The sequence below is a fragment of the Pan paniscus genome, chromosome 5, assembly GCF_029289425.2.
Source record: "Pan paniscus chromosome 5, NHGRI_mPanPan1-v2.0_pri, whole genome shotgun sequence".
Lineage (NCBI taxonomy): Eukaryota > Metazoa > Chordata > Mammalia > Primates > Hominidae > Pan > Pan paniscus.
Window position 1 is genome coordinate 93,388,781 of NC_073254.2, and position 27,833 is coordinate 93,416,613.

At 40.9% G+C, this 27,833-nt stretch overlaps 2 protein-coding genes across 4 annotated transcripts in view; one reads left to right on the forward strand and one right to left on the reverse strand.

The window, feature by feature from the left end:
• The window catches only part of DDX43 (DEAD-box helicase 43), a 39,815-nt gene extending 31,102 nt beyond the window's left edge, over positions 1 to 8,713 (forward strand). For both annotated transcript variants that reach the window (XM_055113875.2, XM_003809529.4), the window contains 8 exons: positions 444 to 544; positions 3,408 to 3,495; positions 4,777 to 4,904; positions 5,089 to 5,198; positions 5,667 to 5,805; positions 6,631 to 6,718; positions 7,242 to 7,380; positions 8,320 to 8,713. In XM_055113875.2, the coding sequence (XP_054969850.1) occupies positions 444 to 544; positions 3,408 to 3,495; positions 4,777 to 4,904; positions 5,089 to 5,198; positions 5,667 to 5,805; positions 6,631 to 6,718; positions 7,242 to 7,355 (768 nt within the window). In that variant the 3' untranslated portion in view covers positions 7,356 to 7,380; positions 8,320 to 8,713. The remainder of the gene's footprint in view (positions 1 to 443; positions 545 to 3,407; positions 3,496 to 4,776; positions 4,905 to 5,088; positions 5,199 to 5,666; positions 5,806 to 6,630; positions 6,719 to 7,241; positions 7,381 to 8,319) is intronic.
• A 6,990-nt stretch (positions 8,714 to 15,703) lies between these two features.
• The window catches only part of CGAS (cyclic GMP-AMP synthase), a 30,827-nt gene continuing 18,697 nt past the window's right edge, over positions 15,704 to 27,833 (reverse strand). For both annotated transcript variants that reach the window (XM_034962380.3, XM_034962379.3), the window contains 2 exons: positions 19,813 to 19,915; positions 15,704 to 16,717 (listed from right to left, as the gene is read on the reverse strand). In XM_034962380.3, the coding sequence (XP_034818271.3) occupies positions 16,366 to 16,717; positions 19,813 to 19,915 (455 nt within the window). In that variant the 3' untranslated portion in view covers positions 15,704 to 16,365. The remainder of the gene's footprint in view (positions 16,718 to 19,812; positions 19,916 to 27,833) is intronic.

The window sequence follows — 27,833 nt, forward strand, 5'->3', positions numbered from 1 at the left end:
CTCGGCCTCCCAAAGTGCTGGGATGACAGGTGTGACCCAACACGCCAGGCTATGGCTGTCGATTTTATAATGGCTGTAGGAATATTTCTCATTCTCTTTAGCATGTTGAAAGAATTAAGACTTCTATTTGAAATTATGATGCATGTTTACTTTAAATTTTGGAAAATAGGTACACAGTAATTAAAATCTACTTGGATATTTTAGACACTTAAAATTTTGTTTAAGGAGATTTGGAAGCTATTGGAAAGCCAACAAAAATCCATGTAGACAATGTACAATGACAAATTGCTTAGTATTCTGACCTCTGGAGAAATTAGAATCGTGGCTTAAGTAATAGGGGAAATGAGAAAAGCCTTTCTTAGTGTTCTACTAATAAAGAAAGCATATGTATTATTACCTGCCTCCCATATCTAATCTAACCACATTCTTTTTTGTCAATGCAGGTTTTAGATGAAGCAGACAAGATGTTGGACATGGGATTTGAACCCCAGATAATGAAGATTTTGTTAGATGTGCGCCCAGATAGGCAGACAGTTATGACCACGTAGGTATATGCCTAATTACTGTGTGCAAAATAGAAATCAGTGGAATAGAATCTCATTCTGTTTGGATTTTCCCACAATATTTGAGCATTACTTGGAAGTGTTGAAATCTTTAGGTGAAAGATCTCATAACATTGGAAGTAGAACAGTGTAACAATAAGTGCTTATTCATGACTATTGGGTTTCCTAAGTTACAGATAGGGATTTCAACACAAACATTTACTTATCATAGTAAGGTCTCACTTTTGAATAAAGGGTTCACTTGTCTAAGGAGATAAGCATTTGATTACTGAATACTTATTGCTCACAATAAAACAGGAAGCAATGATTATTTGAATGAGTGATCTATAAAGAATGATATCTCCTAGGCTTATATCCTTTGTCTTTATTAGTATAAATAACAACATTGGCCGGGCAAACTGGCTCACGCCTATAATCCCAGCTCTTTGGGAGGCCGAGGTGGGTGGATCACCCGAGGTCAGGAGTTTGAGGCCAGCCTGGCCAACATGGTGAAACCTCGTCTCTACTAAAAATACAAACTTAGCCGGGCATAGTGGCGCACACTTGTAGTCCCAGCTACTAGGAAGACTGAGGCAGGAGGATCGTTTGAACCTGGGAGGTAGAGGTTGCACTGAGCCAAGATCATGCCACTGCACTCCAGTCTGGGCAACAAGAGTGAAAATCTGTCTCAAAAAAAAAAAAAAAAAGAATGATATATCCTGGGCTTATATACTTTGTCTTTATTAGTATAAATAATACAAAATTTAAAAAATACAAAATCCCCTCACATAGTTTTATTACAAATAACCTTCCTATTTCAAGAAAAGTGAATGTATTTATTTATTTTGAGACAAAGTCTCGCTGACACTCAAGCTGGAGTGCAGCAGCGCGATCTCGGCTAACTGCAACCTCTGCCTCCCGGGTTCAAGCAATTCTCCTGTCTCAGCCTCCTGAGTAGCTGGGACTACAGGCACACGTCACCATGCCCAGCTAATTATTGTATTTTTACCGATGGGGTTTCGCCATGTTGGCCAGGCTGGTCTCAAACTCCTGACCTCAGGTGATTCATCTGTCTAGGCCTCCCAAAGTGCTGGGATTACAAGCTTGAGCCACGATGCCCAGCCCAAGAAAAGAGAACTTAGATTTTATTGAATTACTGTGAAGGTATAAAAAGTGGTCACTTTCATTATTTTATATATAGTTGAGGAAACATTTAAATGCAGATATTCTTTGATCGGTATATTTTGAAGGTTTGTTTTGTTTTGCGTTTTGAGACAGGGTCTCACTCTGTCACCCAGGATGGAATGCAGTGGCACCATTTTGGCTCACTGCAGTCTCAGCCTTCCCAGCTCAAGCGATTCTCCCACCTCAGCCTTCTGAGTAACTGGAACTACAGGTGCATGCCACCACACCCAGCTCATTTTTGTATTTTTTGTAGAGACAGGGTTTTCACCATGTTGCCCATGCTAGTCTTGAACTCCTGAGCTTAAGTGATCCACCCACCTAAGCCTCCCAAAGTGCTGGGATTACAGACATGAGCCAACAACCTTTTAAAAGATTTTTATGGCCAGGCGCCGTGGCTCACGCCAGTAATCCCAGCACTTTGGGAGGCCGAGACGAGCGAATCACGAGGTCAGGAGATCGAGACTATCCTGGCTAACACGGTGAAACCCCATCTCTACTAAATTTACCCAGGAGTGGTGGCGGGCGCCTACAGTCCCAGCTACTTGGGAGCCTGAGGCAGGAGAATGGCGTGAACCTGGGAGGCGGAGCTTGCAGTGAGCCGAGATCACGCCACTGCACTCCAGCCTGGGTGACAGAGCAAGACTCCATCTCAAAAAAAAAAAAAAAATTTTATTTGGCTTAAATACTTGGTATTGCCTGCTGACCCTATGAAAAATTGGAATTTTTTTGTCATTTATAAAGGCCAGGAGATAAAATTAACCTAATAGTAATCCCTTTTAGTACCTTTTTTTCTTTTCTTTCTTTTTTTTTTTTTTTTTTTTTGAGACAGAGTCTCACTCTGTCACCCAGGCTGGAGTGCAGTGGCGTGATCTCCACTCACTGCAACCTCTGCTTCCCAGATTCAAGTGATTCTTCTGCCTCAGCCTCCCGAGTAGCTGGGATTATAGGCACGCACCACCTCGCCTGACTTATTTTTGTATTTTTAGTAGGCACAGACTTTCCCCATGTTGACCAGGCTGGTCTCGAACTCCTGACCTCAAGTGATCCGCCTCTCCTCAGCCTCGCAAAGTGCTGGGATTACAGGCATGAGCCACCACACACGGCCTTACCTTTTCATAGATTAGTATTTAGTTGAAGGTGTACAGGTATCCTTTGGTTCATAAAAACCTAGTATTTATTTACTTATTTATGAGACGGAGTTTCGCTTTTGTTGCGGTGGCTGGAGTACAGTGGCACAATCTCAGCTCACTGCAACCTCCGCCTCCTGGGCTCAAGCCATTTTCCTGCCTCAGCCTCCGGAGTAGCTGGGATTATAGGCGCCCGCTAACACACCCAGCTAATTTTTGTATTTTCAGTAGAGACGTGGTTTTATCATGTTGGCCAGGCTAGTCTTGAACTCCTGACCTCAGGTGATCCACCCGCCTTGGCCTCCCAAAGTGCTGGGATTACAGGCGTGAGCCACTGGGCCCAGCCAAAAACCTATTTATTAAACATATTTGTTTCGTCTAATAGCTTTACAGTAGTTGAGTAATCACTGAATTAACTGTTAAATTTGCCTTACTTATTGAAAAAATAAGTACTAAATTTGTCTTTCATGAGTAACTTGGTTCATAGCATGCTTAAGGAAACACAGTAATGTTTTTACAACAAAATTGTAATGTTTGTAACTTGTATTCCCAGTGCTACATGGCCTCATTCAGTTCATCGCCTCGCACAATCTTATTTGAAAGAACCAATGATTGTCTATGTTGGTACATTGGATCTAGTTGTAAGCTTTTTTTTATTACTATTGTTTAACATTTCTTATGAAAATTCTGAAGATAGCTAATTTTGGTGTGCCTAGTCTGCCCACTCCCCAATTTTAGGGCAAATCACACTTGCATATAGTTTTAATAGAGCTGTAATACCATTATCTCATTTGAAATTTCAATAATCAGCTAATACCATCAACCTCTAGTCAGGGCCTATATATATAGAGAGAGAGAGAGAGAGAGAGTGTGTGTGTTGTGTGTGTGTGTGTTTGTGTCAGAGTCTCACTGTATTGCCCAGGCTGGAGTGCAGTGGGGTGATCTCGGCTCACTGCCACCTCTGCCTCCTGGGTTCAAGTGATATATATATAGTGTGTGTGTGTGTGTGTGTGTGTCAGAATCTCACTGTGTTGCCCAGGCTGGAGTGCAGTGGGGTGATCTCAGCTCACTGCAACCTCTGCCTCCTGGGTTCAAGTGATTCTTGTGCCTCAGCCTCCTGAGTAGCTGGGGTTACAAACATGGCTACCACTCCTGGCTAAGTTTTGTATTTTAGTAGAGACAGGGTTTTGCCATGTTGGCCAGGCTGGTCTCAAACTCCTGACCTCAGGCGATCTCCCCACCTTGGCCTCCCAAAGTGCTGGGATTACAGGCGTGAGCCACCGCACCCAGCAAAGTCAGGGTTTATATTTTTCTGATACCTAATTTTAACCCTGTTAGAATCAGGGTCTAAACGTAGGTCTACATATATACATAAATATAAGTCTGTTCCCTTTATGAAGTTAAGACTGAATATTGGGTTCATGTGTTGTCAGTGGGAACCCTCCATTATAATATAAAGTTCTCTTTCTGGCTTTTTGCTTAATCATTAATAAATGAAATTGGCCTTTCACTTAATCATTAATAATAATGGGTCATTGCTTACACCCCTTATTTCATTAGGGATTTACAAATGGTGATCCATTTAACATTTGTTTTATAAAATGGTTAGTGACATTGCGCCACTGCACTCCAGCCCTGGCGACAGAGTGAGACTCTGTCTCAAAAATAAATAAATGAAATAAAATGATTAGAGACAAATAGTTGGTTGAAGGAATGGTACCAATAGTATTTTGAGGTTAAGTGACATCTAAGATACAAATCTTGAGTAGAAACAGGTAATTTTTTTAGGACGTCTGCCATTTTGCTTAGCAGTTTATTAAAAACATTAACCAATGAGAGAGAAGATGCATTTTGCGCTGATGTATGCGGTCTCACCCTCAATCATGATGACCTTGATGAACTATGTTCTTTGAATCCTTTAGGCTGTAAGTTCAGTGAAGCAAAATATAATTGTAACCACCGAGGAAGAGAAATGGAGTCACATGCAAACTTTTCTACAGAATATGTCATCCACAGACAAAGTCATTGTCTTCGTTTCTCGAAAAGCTGTGTAGGTATTTTTTCTTGTGTGTCCATTATAATTAATTAAATTGATTAGGATCATTTCTATTTGTATACTAATTTCAAATGGGGGTGATAAGTCTGTTATGTTACTTTAGATTTTTGCTAACAGAAGTAAAACTGGTGGCATTAGAATAAGCACCTAAGAATGCTGAGTTTATCTTTTGCTTCAGTGCGGATCACTTATCAAGTGACCTAATACTTGGAAATATATCAGTAGAGTCTCTGCATGGAGATAGAGAACAGAGAGATCGGGAGAAAGCATTAGAGAACTTTAAAACAGGTATGTTTATGTAATTAGTATTTCATACAGTTTAAAATTAGTGCAATACCTGGGCTTGGCTGAGTGACATCTTTTCATGAAACCCATTTATTTCTAAGATCTGTCCTCACCTTCTGTATCCTACAACTACACTCATTAGAGCTCTAAACATTAATCTGCCTTTAAGTATTAAATAAACACAAGACTTTAAACTTGGATATCAAGGTATTAATATGCAACAGAAAATATATCTGAAGTTATCTGAAAAATGTATCTTTCTGTCATGGTTCGAAGGGTTTAGGACCCATTTGCTGAACCATGGTATCTTGTAACTTGCCGGCAGTTAATTTTCCATTTTCACAAAGTAAGCATTTTAATGTAAACAGTAAGAAATAAAATTGATAAAATTAGTTAGGGCAAATATTCTTTTTAGATCTTGGGTTGGTTTATACCAGAGTGGTTCAGTGTTCATTTGGCTTTACTTTTTAGGCAAAGTGAGAATACTAATTGCAACTGATCTAGCCTCTAGAGGACTTGATGTCCATGACGTTACACATGTCTATAATTTTGACTTTCCACGGAATATTGAAGAATACGTACACCGAATAGGGCGCACAGGAAGAGCAGGGTAAGTAAGCTTAGTCCACCCATGAAAGGCCAATTCTAGATTCTCCTTATTCCTCTCACAAACTTCTTGCCCAGAAAACCATTTTATTCTATTACCTATAATTTTTCAGCTACTTCCCAGATTCTACTTGCTACTTTATCTATCCCTGTTCATTTGCCTTGTTCCAGACTCAACCAGATTCCATCCATGATTAGCTTCTTATATCTGGTTCTATGTGTTTTATATCTAGTGTCACCGCTGAGCTCTGTACCCAGTGGTTACTCTGAAGGTTATTGACAAATTGGTATGGATATGAGAAGACCTTTTTCCTCTTAAGAGAGCTACCACTGGGCCGGGCACGGTGGCTTACGTCTGTAATCCTAGCACTTTGGGAGGCCGAGGCAGGTGGATCATGAGGTCACGAGATCGAGACCATCGTGGCTAACACGGTGAAACCCCGTCTCTACTAAAAATACAAAAAATTGACCTGGGCGTGGTGGCGGGCGCCTGTAGTCCCAGCTACTCGGGAGGCTGAGGCAGGAGAATCACTTGAACCCATCAGGCAGAGGTTGCAGTAAGCCGAGATTGCGCCATTGCACTCCAGCCTGGGCAACAGTGCAAGACTCCATCTCAAAAAATAAATAAATAAATAAATAAGAGGTACCATCATATACCCCCTTTGCTGTTTAAACCACAGCAGATTTAGATTCCAAATCTGTTTGACCCTAAATCTTAATACATTCCAGCTTCTGTGAAAAAGTTTTCATTTGTCTTATTCTGTATTAACTGAATAATGAATACATATTATAAATGAGATGACATGAGTTTTTTTCCCCCACACTAAAGGAGGACTGGTGTTTCCATTACAACTTTGACTAGAAATGATTGGAGGGTTGCCTCTGAATTGATTAATATTCTGGAAAGAGCAAATCAGGTGAGACTATGCAATTCATTAGAAATCTACCTGTTATCAGTATCTCAGTCAGTTATGCCGGGTACTATGGCTTGCTATTTATCAGGAAACTTCAAATAAGTTTTCAACACGTTTTGAGGGCTTTAGCATGGCAGTGATAAGAAACTATGGGAGCATATAACTGGGAAACTTAACCTAATGGGGGTGAGCAATGAAAGCCCCGCCGAGGAAGAAATCAGTAGAGTGGAGGTGGGGAGAGTTGTAGAAGATGGGGTAAATGTTCCAGCAGGGGGAACATATTCAGGCTCAGAGGTAAGAAAGAATATGTAGAAAATGCTACCATATAAAGGCACATTAAAGGCACTTGGAAGCAGCTGAAGCAGCAAATTTTATAGCCTGTAGATGGATGTAGGGTTTAATCGAGATACCTGTTTCTGTTTAAAGGATGTCATGTAACCAGCTGTGCAATTATCTGAAATGATTTGGATGCATTTTAGTGTTGTAGAACTCAGAATCCTAATAACAACACGTTGAATAATTTCAGAGTATTCCAGAGGAGCTTGTATCAATGGCTGAGAGGTTTAAGGCACATCAACAGAAAAGGGAAATGGAAAGAAAAATGGAAAGACCTCAAGGAAGGCCCAAGAAGTTTCATTAATGTCTTCTGTACTAGTGGGGTAGAGGTAAAAGTTCAATAACATATGGACTTTAAAATGCCTGCTTACTTAAACTAGGCTTTGTTAATAATGTTTATTGCAATGAGCATGATCTCTCAGTCATTAACATAATAAATTAGGTGTTACTCATATCTATTACTTAATCCTTCTGGGTATACATGGAAAAGAATGAAAGCCAGGTCTTTTTGTACTCATGTTTATAGCAGCACTATTCGTAATAGTCAAGGGTATACAACCCAAGCATCCATCAGTGAATGAGTAGATAAACACAATGGAATATCATTCAGCCCTAAAAAGGAAGAAAACTCAGTCATATAGATGAACCTTGAGGACATTATGCTTAGAGAAATAAGCCAATTACAAGGACATACTATATTATTACACTTGTAAGAGGTACTTAGAATAGTACAATTCACAGTGACAAAGTAGAATGGTGGTTACCAAGGACTTGGGAAGTGGGTAGGGGGAATTGTTTGGTAGAGAGTTTTTCATGGCATGAAAGTTTTGGAGGCCATACACAGTGGCTCACGCTTTTAATCCCAGCACTTTTTGGGAGGCCAAGGCAGGCGGATCACTTGAGTGAGGTTAGGAGTTTGAGACCAACCTGGCCAACGTGACAAAACTCCGTCTCTATTAAAAATACAAAAATTAGCCAGGCATGGTGGCGCCAACCTGTAATCCCAGCTATATGAGAGACTGAGGCAGGAGAATCGCTTGAATCTGGGAAGTGGAGGTTGCAGTGAGGTGAGATCGGGCCACTGCACTCCAGCCTGGACAACAGGACGCTGTCTCCAGTTTTGGAGATTAACTGCACAACAATGAATATACACTACAGAGTTGCACAGTTAAAAATGGTTATGGTAAATTTGGGTATGTTTATTTAATCACAAGCTTTTTAAAAACAATGTTGGGGTCAGCAATTTACATTTTTTTTCTATTTTTCAGAATTCAAGATTTTTTAGAAATATAGTAAGACGGAAGTATTGGACATGTTGGCAGTATGAAGAGACCAGACTGATTTGACTGATTCTTAAAATAATAGTGTTTGAAAATATAGAATCCAGTGTTTTATACTTTCTTTAATAAAAATAGAAGTATTTAAACTTGGAAGTTGTTTCCTGGATTTTTATTAAGGAGTGTAGCATTAGAATGTTTTTCTTTTAATCTTTTAAACTGTCTCCTGTAATTTTGCTGTATGTCATAAGGCCAGTCTTTCAGAATTTAATGTTCAGATTTTGTCATGGCAGTGAAAAAGATGTTTTCAAACAAAGAATCAGCACCTGAAAAAATACTGTTAATAAATGTTCGTTTCTGTGATAAAAAGACAAGTTGATAATTTGTCTTTCTGTATAGCGTTTTAATTTTGTGTTTGCTAAATAATATTTTATTGGGGTATACTTAAATTATCCTTTACCCACTTTGAAATGAAACAGTAAATTATTTCATAAGGTCAAAATATGCAACAACAGTTTACCTTTTCATTTTAGCCTATGGCTTCACGCTAAAACCCTTGGAAAATCAAATTGCACTTCCATGAAATTTTCTTTGATCAAATTACCATCATCCTTCCCTTACAGTTTTATGTTATGTATTCCACCATAAATGAGGGTAACTTATATTAACTTTCAGAATTTATGAGTATATACTTGTGTATAATTAGTTTAAGCCTTCATCACGTGAATTTTTCATTACTGTAATTGCTTCCTGTTATTAGCGATAAGGTTAAATAGAGAACTTAATAGAGGAAAGAAAATAAAGGTAAAAGCAGAAATGAATAAATTGGAAAACAGAGTTCAGTGAAAACCAACAGCAGGTTCTTTAGTAAGACCAATCAAATAAGTTTCTGGTTAAGTCTGGGAGTGGGGAGTTGTAAGGATGTAGAGACATTAAAAAATGAGAACAATGCTGGGCGCGGTGGCTCATGCCTATAATCCCAGCACTTTGGGAGGCCGAGGCGGGAGGATCACGACATCAAGAGATCAAGACCGTCCTGGCTAACACGATGAAACCTTGTCTCTAAAAATACAAAAATTAGCTGGGCGTGGTGGCACATGCCTGTGGTCCCAGCTGCTTAATAAAGATATACACAGACATCTCATAATAAAACTCCAGAATACCAAAGACAAAAATCCTAAAATCAGTCAGAGAAAAATTGAGGCAAGAGAATAGCAGAGGAAGTCAGGGACAAAGGGAACCCTTTGATGTAGGCTAGCTTAAGTGATAGCAAAAACAGAACATGTAAGATAGCAGAAGCAGAACATACGAAATAAGGGAGTAAGCAGTGAGTTAAAACATACAGGATAAAAAATAAGTCACAAGGACTTGCAGTAGGAATTTGGTCACAAAAAAATGAAAGTAAAGATGAGCAGCTGGGTGCGGTGACTCACATCTGTAATCCTAACACTTTGGGGGGCCGAGGCGGGTGGATCATTTGAGGTCAGGAGTTCAAGATTAGCCTGGCCAACATAGTGAAACTCCATCTCTACTAAAAATATAAAAATTACCCAGGGGTGGTGGGGCATGCCTGTAATCCCAGCTACTCAGGAGGCTGAGGCAGGAGAATCACTTAAGCCTGGGAGGCAGAGGTTGGAGTGAGCCGAGATCACGCTAATGCACTCCAGTCTGGGTGACAGAGTGAGACCCTGTCTCAAAAAAAAAAAAAAAAAAAAGTAAGGTTAAGCAAGGATGAGCAATTAGCTTACAAGAAATAAAGTGAGGGTAAGCAAGTGAGGAAAAAAAAGGCCATGAAATGTAACCAACCAGGCTGATCTCATCTCACAGAAGTCAGTCAGCTCTCCCCTTTGTGAGAGTGCTTAATAAGCTTTTGCTGCTTTGCTTTATTTACTATCTGTGTGTGTCTCATCCAAGTCTTTGTTCAAGACACCAAGTGCCAGGCCAGGCACGGTGGCTCACGTCTGTAATCCCAGCACTTTGGGAGACCAAGGCAGGCAGAACACTGGAGGTCAGGAGTTCGAGACCAGCCTGCCCAACGTGGTGAAACCCCGTCTCTACTAAAAATATGAAAATTAGCCAGGCATGGTGGCGCAGGCCTGCAGTCCCAATCAGGAGGCTGAGGCAGGAGAACCACTGGATGCCAGGAGGCAGAGGTTGCAGTGAGCTGTGATCGGGCCATTGCACTCCAGCCTGGGTGACAGAGTGAGACTCCATCTCAAAAATGAACAAAACAAGACACCAGGAGCCTGGAATTGCGTGGCACTACCCAGTAATAAAATGTTAGATTAATAATGCTATTTCTCTGTATTTTCACTGTTTTTTTTTTTTTTTTTTACACTTTAACGTGAACATCTGACTTTTTCACATTGAACACATATTACTTTTTTTTTGAGACAGAGTTTCACTCTTGTTGCTCAGGCTGGAGTGCAATGGCACAATCTCAGTTCACCCACAACCTCCGCCTCCCAGGTTCAAGCGACTCTCCTGCCTCAGCCTCCCAAGTAGCTGGGATTACAGGCATCCGCCCTCATGCCTGGCAAAATGAAAAAGATTTAAAAGTAATATGTGTTCAGGCCACCGTGCCCGGCAAAATGAAAAAATTTAAAAATAATATGTGTTCAGGCCGTGCACAGTGGCTCACGCCTGTAATACCAGCACTTTGGGAGGACGAGGCGGGCGCATCACTAGAGGTCAGGAGTTCGAGCCCAGCCTGACCAACATGGAGAAACCTGGTCTCTACTAAAAGTACAAAATTAGCCAGATGTGGTGGCGGGCGCTTATAATCCCAGCTACTCGGGAGGCTGAGGCAGGAGAATCGCTTGAACCGGGGAGGCGGAGTTTGCAGTGAGCCAAGATTAGGTCATCGCACTCCAGCCTGGGCAACAAGAGGGAAATTCTGTCTCAAAAAAAAAAAATTGTTTTCATTTTTATCAAAGTCAAATATACATGTAATGTATGGAAGCAAATGGTTCTACAAGACATTTATTTTTGTTTTTATTTTTTATTTACATTTCTCTGCCAGAAATCTTGGACTTACAAAGCTTATTTAAAAAGTAGTCTGTTGTCAGAAAAGATGGTAGCCTAGTCTTGGTATTCTTGTGGAGAACTTAGAAAACCTGAAGAGTACTTGTACCCAAATTGGATTGTGTTTTAATGGACAATGGCTGTATTTTCCCCATGTCAAAAGAATACCAATGAAAGCAGCTGTTTTTCAAGTTCCTAGGGGTCCAGTTGTCCAGAATCCCCAAGGATAAGATGCTCCCTATAAGAGCAGAACCTTAACCTCACTCAGTGACATCGTAGGAACCTCTAGCTGTGGAATTTCTTAGGAACTCAAACTTTCAAAAGCATCCAGAGAGTCAAAGCTGGGGGAAAAAAAGCACATAAAAATAATAAAATTTTTAGGCCAGGCGCAGTGGCTCACGCCTTAATCTCAGCACTTTGGAAGGCCAAAGCAGGTGGATCATGAGGTCAAGCATTCAAGACCAGCCTGGCCAACATAGTGAAACCCTGTCTCTACTAAAAATACAAAAAATTAGGTGGGCGTGGTGGTGGGTGCCTGTAATCCCAGCTACTTGGGAGGCTAAGGCAGGAGAATCGCTTGAACTCGGGAGGCGGAGGTTGCAGTGAGCCAAGATCGCGCCACTGCACTCCAGCCTGGGTGACAGAGCAAGACTCCGTCTCAAATAAATAAATAAATAAATAACAATAATAATAAAATTTTTTATTATTTTTAATTTAATTTATTTATTTAGAAATGGAATTTCGCTCTTGTTGCCCAGGCTGGACTACAATGGCACAATCTCGGCTCACTGCAACCTCTGCCTCCCAGGTTCAAGCAATTCTTCTGCCTCAGCCTTCCTGAGTAGCTGGGATTACAGGCATGCGCCACCACACCCGGCCAATTTTGTATTTTTAGTAGAAACGGGGTTTCTCCATGTTGATCAGGCTGGTCTTGAACTCCTGACCTCAGGTGATCCGCCCGCCTCGTCCTCCCAAAGGGCTGGGATTACAGGCATGAGCCATGGCACCCAGCCATAAAATTTATTTTTTATATTCTACTAATAAATGCTGTTGTACTTGGGCATGATCAATCATATAACTGTCATTTTTTGGTTTTATGCTGTTTTGGTTTGGTTTTTGCCAACTATATTCACATTTACAAACTAACTAAATAAAATCATTTTATTTAAAAAAAAAAAAGTAGTCCCGAACCCTTCCACCCTTCATTTTCCACTCCCAAGATGTAACCTTTTCATCTTTTAGCCATTAATAACTTGCTTATACTGCAATTTCTTGGTTTTAAAAATTTGACATTTACTGACTTCCCACTATAAGAAAGATTAATTCAGTTTTTGCATACCTGTGACAGTCGGACCCTCAGGGTTGTCCTGTGGCCCCCCACCTCCTGAGGTTCATATCTATGTAGTAAAGAATTTAAACTAACCCAAAGAAAAGTCTCACCTTTGCCCTTGGCTTCTGAAAGGTAATGGCTAAATTCTTGGAATGTGCCAGAAAGTATAACAATGTGATTTATGGTGGGGTCTTTGGGTCATGGTATCAGCTTATACTGTTTGCCTTCCAGAGGAGCTGGAGACTGAGGTTAGACATATGGCCAGCCAACCATGAGCTGCAGTAAGAACTCTGGACATGGCTCAGGTGAGCTTCCCTGGCTGGCAATATTCTGCGTGTATTGGCACACATTGATGCCAAGAGAATAACATGTCCATGACTCCACCAAAAGACAACAGAAAGTGCTGTGTTTGCTACTCTCTTAAACTCTGCCTTACGCACTTCTTCCTTTGGCTGATTTAAACTTGCATGCTTACTATATAATAAACTGCAACCATGAGCATAGTGGTTTCAGTGAGTTCTGTGAGTCTTTCATCAAACCTCAGGGTGGTTTTAGGAATCTCTTGAAATTGCAATTGTTGACAGAAATGAGGGTGGTCTTATGGGAACTGTTTTCCCCCTAACTGTATCGCTGGCATCTGAGACAACAAGAACACCCTTGAGTGATTCCTCTCCTCTTGGGTATGAGTGGGACCTTTGACTTGCTTCCAATCAATAGAATACAGTACAGGCAACGGACTGTACATAATTATGTGTGTGTAATTGTGTTAAACAAGTTTGTAGCACTCCTCTTGCTGGAGTACCTCCCTTGCTGGCTTTGAAGAATCGAGCTACTGTTGTGGGCTGCCTATGTTGGGAGGCTCACATGGTAAGGAACTGAAGACAGCTTCTAGGAACTGAGGGCAACCTCTGGCTGACAGCAAGAAACTGAAGCCCTCAGTCCTACAAATGTAAAGGAACTAAATTCTGCCAACAAAAATGGATCCTTCTCCAGTCAAGCCTCAGATGAGGCTACAGCGCTGGCTGACATCTTAATTATAGCCTTGAGAGACTCTGAGCAGAGCCACACCCAGAATTTTGGCCCACTGAAAATGTGAGATAATAAATATGTGTTGTTTTAAGCCTCTAAGGTTGTGGTTAATTGTTACACAGGAAACTAATGTAATCTCCCTACCACTGTCACCATACAGGAACTAAGCCTATTGTCCTATCCTAACCACAGAGTAGGTAACCATAATTTCTTTCTTTTCACATTAAAAAAGTTTTTTTTTAATTTTTTTTTTTTTTTGAGATGGAGTCTCGCTCTGTCACCAGGCTGGAGTGCAGCGGCACCGTCTTGGCTCACTGCAACCTCTGCCTCCCGGGTTCAAGCGATTCTCCTGCCTCAGCCTCCCAAGTAGCTGGGATTACAGGCACGTACCACCATACTCATCTAATTTTTGTATTTTTAGTAGAGATGAGGTTTCACCATGTTGGCCAGGCTGGTCTTGAACTCCTGACCTCATGATCTGCCCGCCTCGGCCTCCCAAAGTGCTGGAATTACAGGGGTGAGCCACCGCCTCTGGTTTTTAATTTTTTTAAAGTCGACAACAGTCCATAACTTCAATAAGATTAATAGTCAATGGTTACATTACTATGACTTTGTCAATACTTAAACAGCTGAGCAATATTCTTATATCAGACTTTTCTTTCACGCATTCATTTTTCTTATGGAGTTAAAAATTGCTTACATTGGCCTGGCACGGTGGCTCACACCTGTAATCTCAGCACTTTGGGAGGCTGAGATGGGTGTATCACCTGAGGTCAGGAGTTCGAGACCAGCTTGACCAACATGGTGAAACTCTGTCTCTACTAAAAATACAAAAATAATTAGCCAGGCATGGTGGCGTGCAACTGTAGTCCCAGCTACTTGGGAGGCTGAGGCAGGAGAATTGCTTGAACCGGGAGGAGGAGGGTGCAGTGAGCCAAGATCGTGCCACTGCACTCCAGCCTGGGCGACAGAGTGAGACTGTCCCCCCCCCAAAAAAAAAAATTGCTTAGATGATTTTATTTGCATAGTGGTTTATTTATCATTAATTGTCCCCAAAACTCTTCAAATGTCTAATGTTTCTCTTAGTATGTTCAAACGTAGTAGGCTGTTAAACAAGATGTATAAAGCAAAAACCATAAAAAATTAAACTCCAATTTATTCTCAAAAGCTTGAATGAGAAATCAACTCCATTAAAATTTAAAAATCTTTACAATAAACAAAACAATACAAAACAAAAAACCTTGTTTACTAAAAGACACCAAAAAATGTGCAGACAACCCATATGGCAGAAGTTATTTGTTACACAGACAACAAATGAAAGATAAATACCCCAAATATATTAAGAACTTCCCAAAACAATGAGAAGAAAACTAACCCATAAGAAAATGTGCAAAATATATGAACAGGAAAAATTTAACAGTTGCCTCTAGGCTGAATGCTACCTAAAATAAAAAAAGTGTTACTGAAAGTAAAAATAAATAGATAACAGAAAATAAGTTAGGTTTTACATTTAGTCACGTATATTAAAATAAAGTATCTTATGTTTTCTTTTAAGATTATGTATTTCAGCCAGGCGCGGTGGCTCACGCCTGTAATCCCAGCACTTTGGGAGGCCGAGGCGGGCGGATCACAAGGTAAGGAGATCAAGACCATCCTGGCTAACATGGTGAAACCCCATCTTTACTAAAAATACAAAAAATTAGCCAGGTGTGGTGGCGGGCGCCTGTAGTCCCAGCTACTCGGAAGGCTGAGGCAGGAGAATGGCGTGAACCCAGGAAGCAGAGCTTGCAGTGAGCCAAGATCATGCCACTGGACTCCAGCCTGGGCGACAGAGCGAGACTCCATCTCAAAAAAAAAAAAAAAAAAAAAAAAAAAAAAGATTATGTATTTCCTGGCCAGGCACGGTGGAGAGCTGTTTTTCAGTAAGTACTTGATGAATTTAATTAAGGCAATATGTACTTTATCTTTTTTTATTCCAACCTGAAAATGTCATTTATTTATTTATTTGCCTGCATGATAAAGCAAACATGGTAATGTTTTTAGATTTCAAATACTACTTTTGCTTCTTATTCCTTGACTAATCTTTTTCCTACGATAGTCAATCCTTTATACTGATTAGAGTTTATTACAACAAACTGAAAACTGAATAATTATTTACATTCATTTTAGTCAATTATTGCTGTGACAAATTTCAAACATTCCAATTATTACAGTCACTAATTTTTGTTATTTTGTTGCTTTTTAAAAAAATTATTTTAATAATTTCCTAATTTATTTTTCTTATTTATTTATTTATTTTTTGAGAGGAAGTCTTGCTGTCACCCAGGATGGAGTGCAGTGGTGCCATCTTGACTCACTGCAACCTCCACCTCCTGGGTTCAAGTGAGTCTCATGTCTAAGCCTCCCGAGTAGCTGGGATTACAGGCATGCATCACCATGCCCGGCTAATTTTTATATTTTTAGTAGAGATGGAGTTTCACCATGTTGGTCAGGCTGCTCTCAAACTCCTGACCGCAAGTGATCTGCCTGCCTCGGCCTCCAAAGAGCTGGGATTACAGGTGTGAGCCACAGCGTCTGGCCCCTTTTCAAATTTTTCTTGTATTCTCCAGGATTTAGGGTGACTCTAGTTCTTAGATCTTTCTAAAAATACAATCTCAAAATTCATCAAAAACTGGAAACTCATTGTTTCTTTCATATTCAATTTGCTTTGTCAGAAATTCTTTACTTCTTTTGTCAATTAAGTCGCTAGAGAATAGATTGAATTCAGGAATAAAATAATTCTCAAGTTTTTCTACCCTGAGGCACTGAAGAAAGTATGTCACGCAGTTATCAAAGCAGAGGCCCAGGTCTTTGCGGTCCCACTGACTGTCTTGAGGGTTCTCGGTACATACGTGAAAGAAGGCAGTTTTCACATGATAAGAAGAGAATTTATCCAGATGTTTTTTGTCTTTAAACTTTTCTTTCAGCTGTTCTAAAAGGTATTTCATTAGTTTTAAACAATCTTTCCTGTTGAATAAAAAAGGAAAACACTTATTTTTACTTATTTACATTCAACAAAGGATTTTAGGCATCTCATAGCAAAAATATAAACAATAAAGATATATAATAACATAAATATAGGCCGGGCGTGGTGACACAACGCCTGTAATCCCAGCACTTTGGGAGGCTGAGGCGGGGGGATCACCTAAGATCAAGAGTTTGAGTCCAGCCTGACTAATATGGTGAAACCTCGTCTCTACTAAAAATACAAAATTAGCTGGGCGTGGTGGCGCACGCCTGTAATCCCAGCTACTCTGCAGGCTGAGGCACGAGAATCGCTTGAAGCCAGGAGGCAGAGGTTGCAGTGAGCCAAGATCGCGTCATTGCACTCCAGCCTGGGCAACAAGAACGAAACTCTGTCACACACAAAAAACAAAAACAAAAACAAAAACAAAAAAGCCGGGCGCGGTGGCTCATGCCTGTAATCCCAGCACTTTGGGAGGCCTAGGCAGGCGGATCACGAGGTCAAGAGTTCGAGATCAGCCTGGCCAGTATGCTGAAACCCCATCTCTACTAAAAATACAAAAATTAGCCAGGTGTGGTGGCGTGCACCTATAATCCCAGCTACTCGGGAGGCTGAGGCAGGAGAATAACTTGAACCCAGGAGGCGGAGGTTGCAGTGAGCCAAGATCATGCCACTGCACTCCAGCCTGGGCAACAAGTGAGACTCCATCTCAAAATAAAATAAAATAAAATAAAATAAAATAAAATAAAATAAAATAAAATAAAATAAAATAAATAACATAAATACAACAGTCACACTAAAATCTGATTATGTTTTCAAATATATGGTTTGAAGTTTCAAAAACACATTTTTCCCTCTCTTTCCCATTCTTAGCTTAAATACATTCTATGAATTTCTTCAACTGTATAAAGCTAACAGATATTTATACTATTTTTTTTTTTTGAGACAGGGTCTCACTCTGTCACCCAGGCTGGGATGCAGTGATACAATCTCGGCTCACTGCAACCTCTGACCCTCCCCTCACCCCCCTCAAGCGATCCAAAATCTTGTTTTGTTATAAAATTATTTTACTTTATTGAACTGCAAATTTAATATAAATTTTTTCTTTTTAAAAATCCACTGATTGTATCACAGAATTATTTACATTATTAAGAGTACCATAGATAATCTGCCATCTCATCTAGTTATTTAGTAGTTGACAAAATGTACTATTTATGAAACGATTTAGCCTTATCAACAATATTTCTTTTTCTTTTTTTTCTTTTTCCTTTTTTTTTGAGATGGAGTCTCGCTCTGTTGCCCAGGCTGGAGTGCAGTGGTGTGATCTCAGCTCACTGCAACCTCTGCCTACTGGGTTCAAGCGATTCTCCTGCCTCAACCTCCTAAGTAGCTGGGATTACAGGCGCATGCCACCTCGCCCGGCTAATTTTTGCATTTTTGTAGAGACGGGGTTTCATAACGTTGGCCAGGCTGGTCTCGAACTCCTGACCTCAGGTGATCTACCTGCCTCGGCCTCCCAAAGTGCTGGGATTACAGGCGTGAGCCACTGTGCCTGGCCAACAATATAGTTTTCTTAATGCTTGCTTCAAAGCCTGCATATGAGATCTTAAAGAACCTCTGTGTCTGCATGCTGGGCATTTTTGTTTTGACTTTTTAACTTTTGTGATCTTTATACTGGCCAACTTACTTACTTTATTTATTTATTTATTTAAGGTGGAGTCTTGCTCTGTTGCCCAGGCTGGAGTGCAGTGGCATGATCTCAGCTTATTGCAACCTCTGTCTCCCGGGTTCAGGTGATTCTCTTGCCTCAGCCTCCTGAGTAGCGGGGATTACAGGCACGTGCCACTGCGCCCAGCTAATTTTTGTATTTTTAGTAGAGACGGGGTTTCGCCACGTAGGCCAGGCTGGTCTCGAATTCCTGACCTCAGGTGATCCACCTGCCCCGGCCTCCCAAAGTGCTGGGATTGCAGGCCTTGAGCCACCATGCCTGGCCAATACTGGCCAACTTTAGAAACTCAAATGAACAATTCCTTTTCAATCTTAGTTCTTTATGGTGTGTATGCCATCACAAAAAAAAATGGTGGGGTGCAGTGTCTCATCCCCGTACTTCCAAGACTTTGGGAGGCCAAGGCGGGAAGATTACTTGAACCCAGGAGTTGGTGACCAGCCTGCCTGGGCAACAAAGGGAGACCACCATCTCTACCAATAAAAAATTTTTTTTTTGAGACAGGGTGTCACTATGTCACCCAGGTTGCAGTGCAGTGGCACGATCATGGCTCACTGCAGCCTTGATTTTCTGGGCTCGAGCCATTCTCCTACCTCAGCCTTCCAAGTAGCTGGGACCACAGGCACCAGTCACCATGCCTGGCTAATTTTTAAATTTTTTATGGAGGTTGGGTCTCACCATGTTGCTAGGCTGGGATTACAGGTGTGAGCCAACAGGCCCTCTACAAAATTTTTTTTTAAATTAGCCGAGCATGGTGACATGCACCTGTAATCTCAGCTACTTGGGGGGCTGAGATAGGATGATTGCTTGAGCCCAGGAGATCGAGGCTGTGGTGAGCCGTAATTGTGCCACTGCACTCCAGTCTGGGTGACAGAATGAAAGTCTGTCTCAAAAAAAAAAATTACTCACTTAGTGTTGTTTTCAGTTTGGCCAATCAATCCCTAGCCGTCAACACAACCCAACTATCCCAAAGCAAGCCCAGTATCTAACAAGAGCGACCTTTTGGCCTCCTCCAATTATATGGCATTCATATCCATTACTTTTAAACAAGCAGAATACTAAGACCCATCGAATTGTCATGGCTAGTGCTCATACCGTCTCACTCTGTCCTACTGATACATCTATACAAAAACACATTCATCTGATCCAGGGTTCAGAACTACTATTCCCCGGCCTTGCCTTCTAACAACACCCTTTCCTTGGCCCTTTGGATCTAGCTTCTCTGGTTTCATACACTCTCCCCAGCTTAACCCAATCCTGCCCTGCCCCCCAGACCCAACCCAGCTCAGCTCTTCAGGTCTGAGGTGTGGAGTCAACAAATAATTAAGCATACCATAGATAATCTGTCATTTAACAAAATAAGGCTGTTACCTGCAACATTTCGCTTCTTTGATTTCACAGCACGTTTTAGATTTTCCATGGTTGTTCAAAATTTCCTTTTCGATGTGAGAGAAGGATAGCCGCCATGTTTCTTCTTAATTTCAAAAAGAAAAACAAAAAAGCACTTTACCCAAAGCATCCATATCTAAACAATATTCAAGTGGTTTCCCTCATGAAAATATTCTGGGGCTGGGCATGGGGGCTCACGCCTGTAATCTCAGTACTTTGGGAGGCCGAGGAGGGTGGGTCACCTGAGGTCGGGAGTTCGAGACCAGCCTGACCAACATGGAGAAACCCCATCACTACCAAAAATACAAAAAAAAGTTATCCTGGCATGGTGGCACATGCCTGTAATCCCAGCTACTCGGGAGGCTAAGGAAGGAGAATCGCTTGAACCTGGGAGGTGGAGGTTGCAGTGAGCCGAGATCGCACCATTGCACTCCAGCCTGGGCAACAAGAGCAAAACTCCATCAAAAAAAAAAAAAAGAAAGAAAGAAAAAGAAAATATTCTGAAAAAATCTTAGGAGTGAATCAAAAGAAGTGAACAGATAAATAATTACGTATAAAAATAAGTACACTGAGACAAAAAATGGGCCTAACTGAAAAAAAAAAGGAAGTCACAGCTTAATATAGTTAGCAATAGTAAGATGTATTACCTTTTATATATTGCTAAATTCCCTTTGTTAAATATTTTGTTTCAATAATAATTTGAATCAATTTATTCACTTTTTCTGTACCATCCTTACAGGTTTTATATTAATACAAAATGAATTGAGGACCATTTTTTTTATTCTTATTTATGAGAGTTTGTGTAAATATAGAATGATTTCACCTGGGCGAGGTGGCTCATGCCTGTAATTCCAGCACTTTGGGAGGCCAAGGTGGGCGGATCACAAGGTCGGGAGATCAAGACCATTCTGGCTAACACAGTGAAACCCCGCCTCTACCAAAAATACAAAAAATTAGCCGGGCGTGGTGGCGGGCGCCTGTAATCCCAGCTACTTGGGAGGCTGAGGCAGGAGAATGGCACGAACCCGGGAGGTGGAGCTTGCAGTGAGCTGAGATCGCGCCACTGCACTCCAGCCTGGGCAACAGCACAAGACTCTGTCTCAAAAAAAAAAAATTTCTCCCCGAGTCTTACCATGGCTAGCTCTTTTATGCTCTGACCACCCTGTTACTTCGTGGTTTTATACTAGCAAAGTATAAGTAGTTTATAATCTGAATGATTTTTCAGAAAAATCAATCAATATAATCTGTCACATTAACAGAATAGAGGAGAAATACATGATTGTCTCAATAGATGAAGAAAATGAAGCTCTTAAAATCCTATAGTCGTTCATCATTAAAAAAACACCTCTTAGCAATTTAAGTCTAGATGGACACTTGATTCCATAAAAGGTAGATTTTAGAAAACTATAGCAACAATCATTATGTGAGGTAAAAAGTTGGAGAGAGAAATCAGAAAGAAGGCAAAACATCTGCTATCTCTATTTCTGTTCAACATGCACTGGGTGTCATAGCAAGCACAGTAAGGGAAGGAAAAACAGGGTTACACACTGGAAAGGGAGAAACAAAGCCATCATTATTCATAGGTGATGTAATTGCATATATAGGAAATACAAAAGAATCTACAATGCTGGGCATGGTGGTTCACGCCTGTAATCCCAGCACTTCAGGAGGCCGAGACAGGAGACCAGCCTGGCCAACATGGTGAAACACCATATCTACTAAAAATAGAAAGATTAGCTTAGCCAGTGTGGTGGCGTGTGCCTACACATACCACATTTATGTATGTATTTGTATATAGTCCCAGCTACTTGGGAGGCTGAGGCAGGAGAATCCCTTGAACCCGGAATGCCGAGGTTGCAGTGAGTCGAGATCACGCCACTGCACTCCAGCCTGGACAACAGAGCGAGACTCCATCTCAAAAAAGAAAGAAAATGAAAAAAGAAAAAAAAATTATGTAAATAAACTCCCCAAATCAATTAAAAGAGTTACCAAGATTGTGGATACAAAAATCAAAGGTATTTTGATATATGGCAATAAACAAAAAATGAAATTTTGAGAAAGATGTTACTTACAATAGTATAAAAACTAGCAATTAGGCCAGGTGCAGTGGCTCATGCCTGTAATCCCAGCACCGTGGGAGGCCGAGGTGAGCAGATCACCTGAGATATGGGGTTCAAGAGCAGCCTGGCAAACATGGCGAAACTCTGTCGCTACTAAAAATACAAAAATTAGCCAGGCATTGTGGCACACAGTTGTAATCCCAGCTACTCAGGAGGCTGAGGCAGGGGAATCGCTTGAATTCAGGAGGCAGAGGTTGCAGTGAGCCGAGATCATGCCATTGCACTCCAGCCTGGATGACAGAGTGAGACTCAGTCTCAAAAAACAAAAACAAAAACAAAAAACAAACAAAAAAAACACCCAACAGTTACCTTCTAGATCTAACTGCTAATGAAATATGGATGAGGCCAGGCGCAGTGGCTCACTCCTGTAATCCCAGCACTTTGGGAGGCTGAGGTGGTGGATCACCTGAGGTCAGGAGTTCAAGACCAGCCGGACCAACATGGTGAAACCCCATTTCTACTAAAAATACAAACATTTAGCCGGGCATGGTGGCACAAGCCTGTAATCCCAGCTACTCTGGAGGCTAAGGCAGGAGAATCACTTAAACCTGGGAGGCGCAGGTTGCAGTGAGCCAAGATCGAGCGATTGCACTCCAGACTGGGCAACAAGAGCAAAACTCCCTCTCAAAAAAACAAAACAACAACAACAACAAAAAGAAATATGGATGAAAGCAGAACATGCTAAACGACACTTCTAGAATGCACTCTACAAACTCTCTTTGGGAAACTCTACAGGAAAAATAACCTGTTTCTTCAATGAGTAAATTGAAGTAAATTGAGTAAATTTTATTCAAGGAATAAAAAAGTTATGAAAGAGGAAGTTATGAGTTAAAAGAGATTTAACAGACATATTGGTCAGTCACAATGTATGAACCTTATTTGAATCCTGATCCAAACAGGCTGATCCAAACATACAAAAAAAGTATGACACTTACAAGACAAGCGGAAATTTTAATACTGAATAGGTGTTTGATATTAGGGAATTATTACTTTTTTCTTTCATTTTTTGAGACAAGATCTCCCTCTATCACCCAGGCTGGAGTGCGTGAACACAGCTCACTGAAACCTCGACTTCCCAGCCTCAAGCAATCTTCTCATGTTAGCCTTTCCAATAGCGGGACCAGAAGCATACATCACCATGGCTGGCTAATTTTTGGATTTTTTTGTAGAGACGGGGTCTCTCCACCTTGCCCAGGCTGATCTCAAACTCCTGGGCTCCAGCAATCCTTCCACCTCCCAAAGTGCTGGAATTACAGCTGTGAGCCACTGTGCCCAGCTAATATAAGAAAATTATTATTTGTTTATGCATTTATTTTTATTTATTTATTTTTTTTGAGATTGAGTCTTGCTCTGTTGCCCAGGCTGGAGTGCAGTGACGCCATCTCAGCTCACTGCAACTTCTGCCTTCCAGGTTCAAGTGATTCTCCTGCCTCAGCCTCCTGAGTAGCTGGGATTACAGGCATGCGCCACCATGCCCGGCTAATTTTGTATTTTTAGTAGAAATGGGGTTTCACCATGTTGGCCAGGCTGGTCTTGCACTCCTGACCTCAGGTGACCCACCCGCCTTGGCCTCCCAAAGTGCTTGGATTACAGGTGTGAGCCACCGCTCCCAGTCATTGATTATTTTTTTAAGACAAGGTTTCACTTTGTCACCCAGGCTGGAGCGCAGTGACATGATCTCGGCTCACAGAAGCCTCAACCTCCTAGACTCAAGTGATTCTCCCACCTCAGCCCCCCAAATAGCTGGGACAACAGGTGCATATTACCACACGCAGCTAATTTATTTTGTATTTTTTGAAGAGACAGGGTTTTGTCACGTGGCCCAGGCTTGAACTCCTGGGCTCAAGTGATCCACCCACCTCAGCCTCCCAAAATGCTGGTATTACAAGCATGAGCCAACACTCCTGGCCCAGTCTCCTTTGGTACTGGTTTAAAATTTTCATAATAAAAAGTTTTGGCCAGGCGCGGTGGCTCATGCCTGTCATCCCAGTACTTTGGGAGGCCGAGGTGAGCAGATCACCTGAGGTCAGGAGTTTGAGAGCAGCCTGGACAACATGGTGAAACCCTATCTCTACTAAAAATACAAAAACTAGCCAGACACGGTGGTGGGCACCTGTAATCCCAGCTACTCAGGAGGCTGAGGCAGGAGAATCGCTTGAATCCAGGAGGTGGAGGGTGCAGTGAGCTGAGATCGCACCACTGCACTCCAGCCTGGGTGACAGAGCGAGACTCCATCTCAAAATAAATAAATAGTTTTAAAATTGATCAATTACCTATGAATAAATTAACAAAAGATATACAAAACCTCTGCAGAGAAAATGCTAATGAATGAAGCTGGGAAGTATCAGAGGAGATGTAAATAAGTGGATTGGGAGACTCAATATTGTTAACATATCAACTCTCTCCCATGTTTTTTTTTTTAATACAGACAGTGTCTTGTTATGTTGCCCAGGCTGGAGTGCAGTGGCAAGATCATAGCTCACTGTAACCTCAAACTCCTGAGCTTAAGTGATTCTCTTGCGTAACTAAGACTACAAGCTACAAGTGCACACCACCACGCCTGGCTAATTTTTTAAAAAGTTTTTATAGAGATGAAGACTCACAACTCTCTATAAAAACTTTTATAGAGAGTTTTTTTTTTTTAATTTTTTTTTTGAGACGGAGTCTCTCTCTGTCACCAGGCTGGAGTGCAATGGCGTGATCTTGGCTCACTGCAACCTCTGCCTTCTGGGTTCAAGCGATTCTCCTGCCTCAGCCTCCCGAGTAGCTAGGACTACAGGCACGTGCCACCATGCCCAGCTAATTTTTGTATTTTTAGTAGAGATGGGGTCTTACCATGTTGGCCAGGATGGTCTCGATCTCTTGACCTCGTAATCCACTCACCTTGGCCTTCCAAAGTGCTGGGATTACAGGTGTGAGCCACCACGCCTGGCTAGAGTTTTTACACAGTGTTGTCCAAGATGGTCTTGAACCCCTCACCTAAAGCAACTCTCCTTCCTCAGCCTTCTGAAGTGCTGGAATTACAGGCATAAGTCATCATTCCTGGCCCCAAATTTATCTATAGATTCAACATTATCTCAATCAAAATTCCAAAAAGTATTTTGTGGAATCTGAAAATCTGATTTCAAAATTTATATGAGAATGCAAAGGGTCAAGACTCTCTCAGACACCCTTGGAGAAAAACAAAGTGGTAGAACTTGCCCTAAAAGATATTGAGACTAATTATAAAGCTACATTATGTACAACAACATGGTACAAAGATAGACAAAGATTTTAATGGGACAGAATAAAGAGTTCAGGGATAGCTACACAATACGGTTGGCCCTCTGTATCTGAGGGTTTCACATCTGAGAATTCAACCAATCGTGAATTGAAACCCACAGATATGGAGGGCCAACTGTATTATATCATTTTATGTAAGGGATTTGAGCATCTGTGGACTTCGGTGTCTGCAGGGTACCCTGGAGCCAATCCTGAGGGTCAACTGTACATGACTGTAAAGAAAGGTGGCACGTACCGTTGATAAAATTTGATAAGGATGGCACTTTGCCTCTGTGACCTTCCTCCCCCAAACCAATAACTCTGATCTAATCATAAGAAACATAATAAAGAAATCTCAAGTAAAGGACATTCTACAAAATACCTAACTAGTACTCCTCAAAACTGTTAAAACCAAAAAACTGTCACAGTCAAGAGTAGCTTAAGGAGACATGACAACTAAATGCAATATGGTATCCTAAATGGGATCTTGGAACAGTAAAAGGACATTAAGAAAAACTAAGGAAATCTGGATAAAGTATATAATTTTTTTTTTTAATGGAGTCTCGCTGTGTCTCCTAGACTGGAGTGCAGTGGCATGATCTTGGCTCACTGCAACTCCACCCACCAAGTTCAAGTGATTCTCCTGTCTCGGCCTCCTGAGTAGCTGGGACTAAGTCACATGCCACCACGCCTGGCTAATTTTTGTATTTTTTTAGTAGAGACGGGGTTTTGCCATGTTGGCCAGGGTGGTTTCGAACTCTTGATTTCAGGTGATCTGCCCACCTCGGCCTCCCAAAGTGCTGGGATTACAGGCAAGACCCACTGTGCCCAGCAGATATAGCCCTTAGCTAACAATAATATATCAATATTGGTTTATTAATTATTAAATGTATTGTATTAATGTGAGATATTAATAATAGGAAAATGGGGGTGCTGCAGTGGCACATGTCTGTAGTCCCAGTTACTTGATAAGGTGAGGTGGGAGGATCATTGAGCTCAGTTTGAGACCAGCATGGGCAACATAGTGAAACTCTGCCCCACTACCTCCCCCAGAAAAAACCCCAGGGGAATGGGTATGGGGTTATACGGGAACTCTCTGTACTATGTTCACAATTTTTCTGTAAATACAAAACTATGCTAAAACAAAAAGTTTATTTTTAAATAAACTACACTGAGATATCATTTCTTACTTTTTGAGATATCATTTTCTCACTGGCAAGAATTTCAACTGGCAAAAAGTTTAACAAGTCAGTGAGGTTGAGAGTGAAACAGGTACTCTGATACATTGCTGTGGAAAAGCAAATTGGAATGATGCCTATGGAGATCTGGGAAATGCCTAGCAATATTACATAACGATTTACTCTTTGACCAGCTGTAAAAATAGACTTTAAAAAGGAATGGGTGTTTTCTCTATATAGAGGTATGGAGTGAGATTGAAAATATCTTGTTAAATTAAAAGAAAAAAAGTGTTATATCTGAGAGCAGGGCTTCTATAAAATTAAAAAATAAACCAAATTAATAAAATTAAAAAGAAAAACATATGTCCTGGCCATGATGGCTCATGCCTATAATCCCAGCACTTTAGGAGGCCAAAGTGGGAGGACTGCTTTAGGCCAGGAGTTTGAGACCAGCCTGGGCAACATAGCAAGACCCTGTGTCTACTTTAAAAAAAAAAAAAAAAAGTGTACCTTTTATTTAAAAAGGGGGTAGCATACAAATATATTTTATATGTATATAAATTAGTATATTATCTAATATTTATGTTTAATCTACCTTTTTCAAAGTAATACCAGTATTATTACCAATAATACACTTATAAAAAACAGCTTATAATTTTTTTGCAGTTTTTTGTCCTTAAGATAAAAGGACAGTCAAAATGCCAAGTTTTAAACCCACTTGAAAACATGTCCACTGATTACAGTGTCGTGCACCTGTAATCTCAGCTACTTGGGAGGTGGGAGACTGAGACGGGAGGATCACTTGAACCCAGGAGTTCAGCTCCAAGAAGAACAACCCTAACTCCTGGGCTCAATGATCCGCCTGCCTCAGCCTCCCGAAGGCTGAGGAAACTAGGACTATAAGCACATGCCACTGCACCCCCATTTCCCTATTATTAACATCCCATATTCATAAAATACATTGGTACAATAAACCAATATTGATACATTATTGTTAACTAAAGTCTATACTTTATCCAGATTTCCTTAGTTTTTACCTGACTTCTTTATCTTAAAAATATATATTAAATATAAGTATTTATATGAATATATTTACATAAGTATTTACATGTAATATATTATGTATAATTTATATGTGATATGTCATATAATATAAAACATTGTATATAATTTATATTATATACTATATACACATTTATATGCCATCCCCTTTTTAAAATAAAAGGGACACCTTTTTCTTTGTTTTTGAGACAGGGTCTCACTCTGTTACCCAGGCTAGAGTGCAGTGGCACCATCTTGGCTCACTGCAGCCTCAACCTCCAGGGCTCAAGTGATCCCCCGACATCAGCCTCTTGAATAGTTGGGACTACAGGCTTGCACCACCACGCATGGCTAATTTTTGTATTTTTAGTAGAGACAGGCTTTCACCATGTTGCCCACGCTG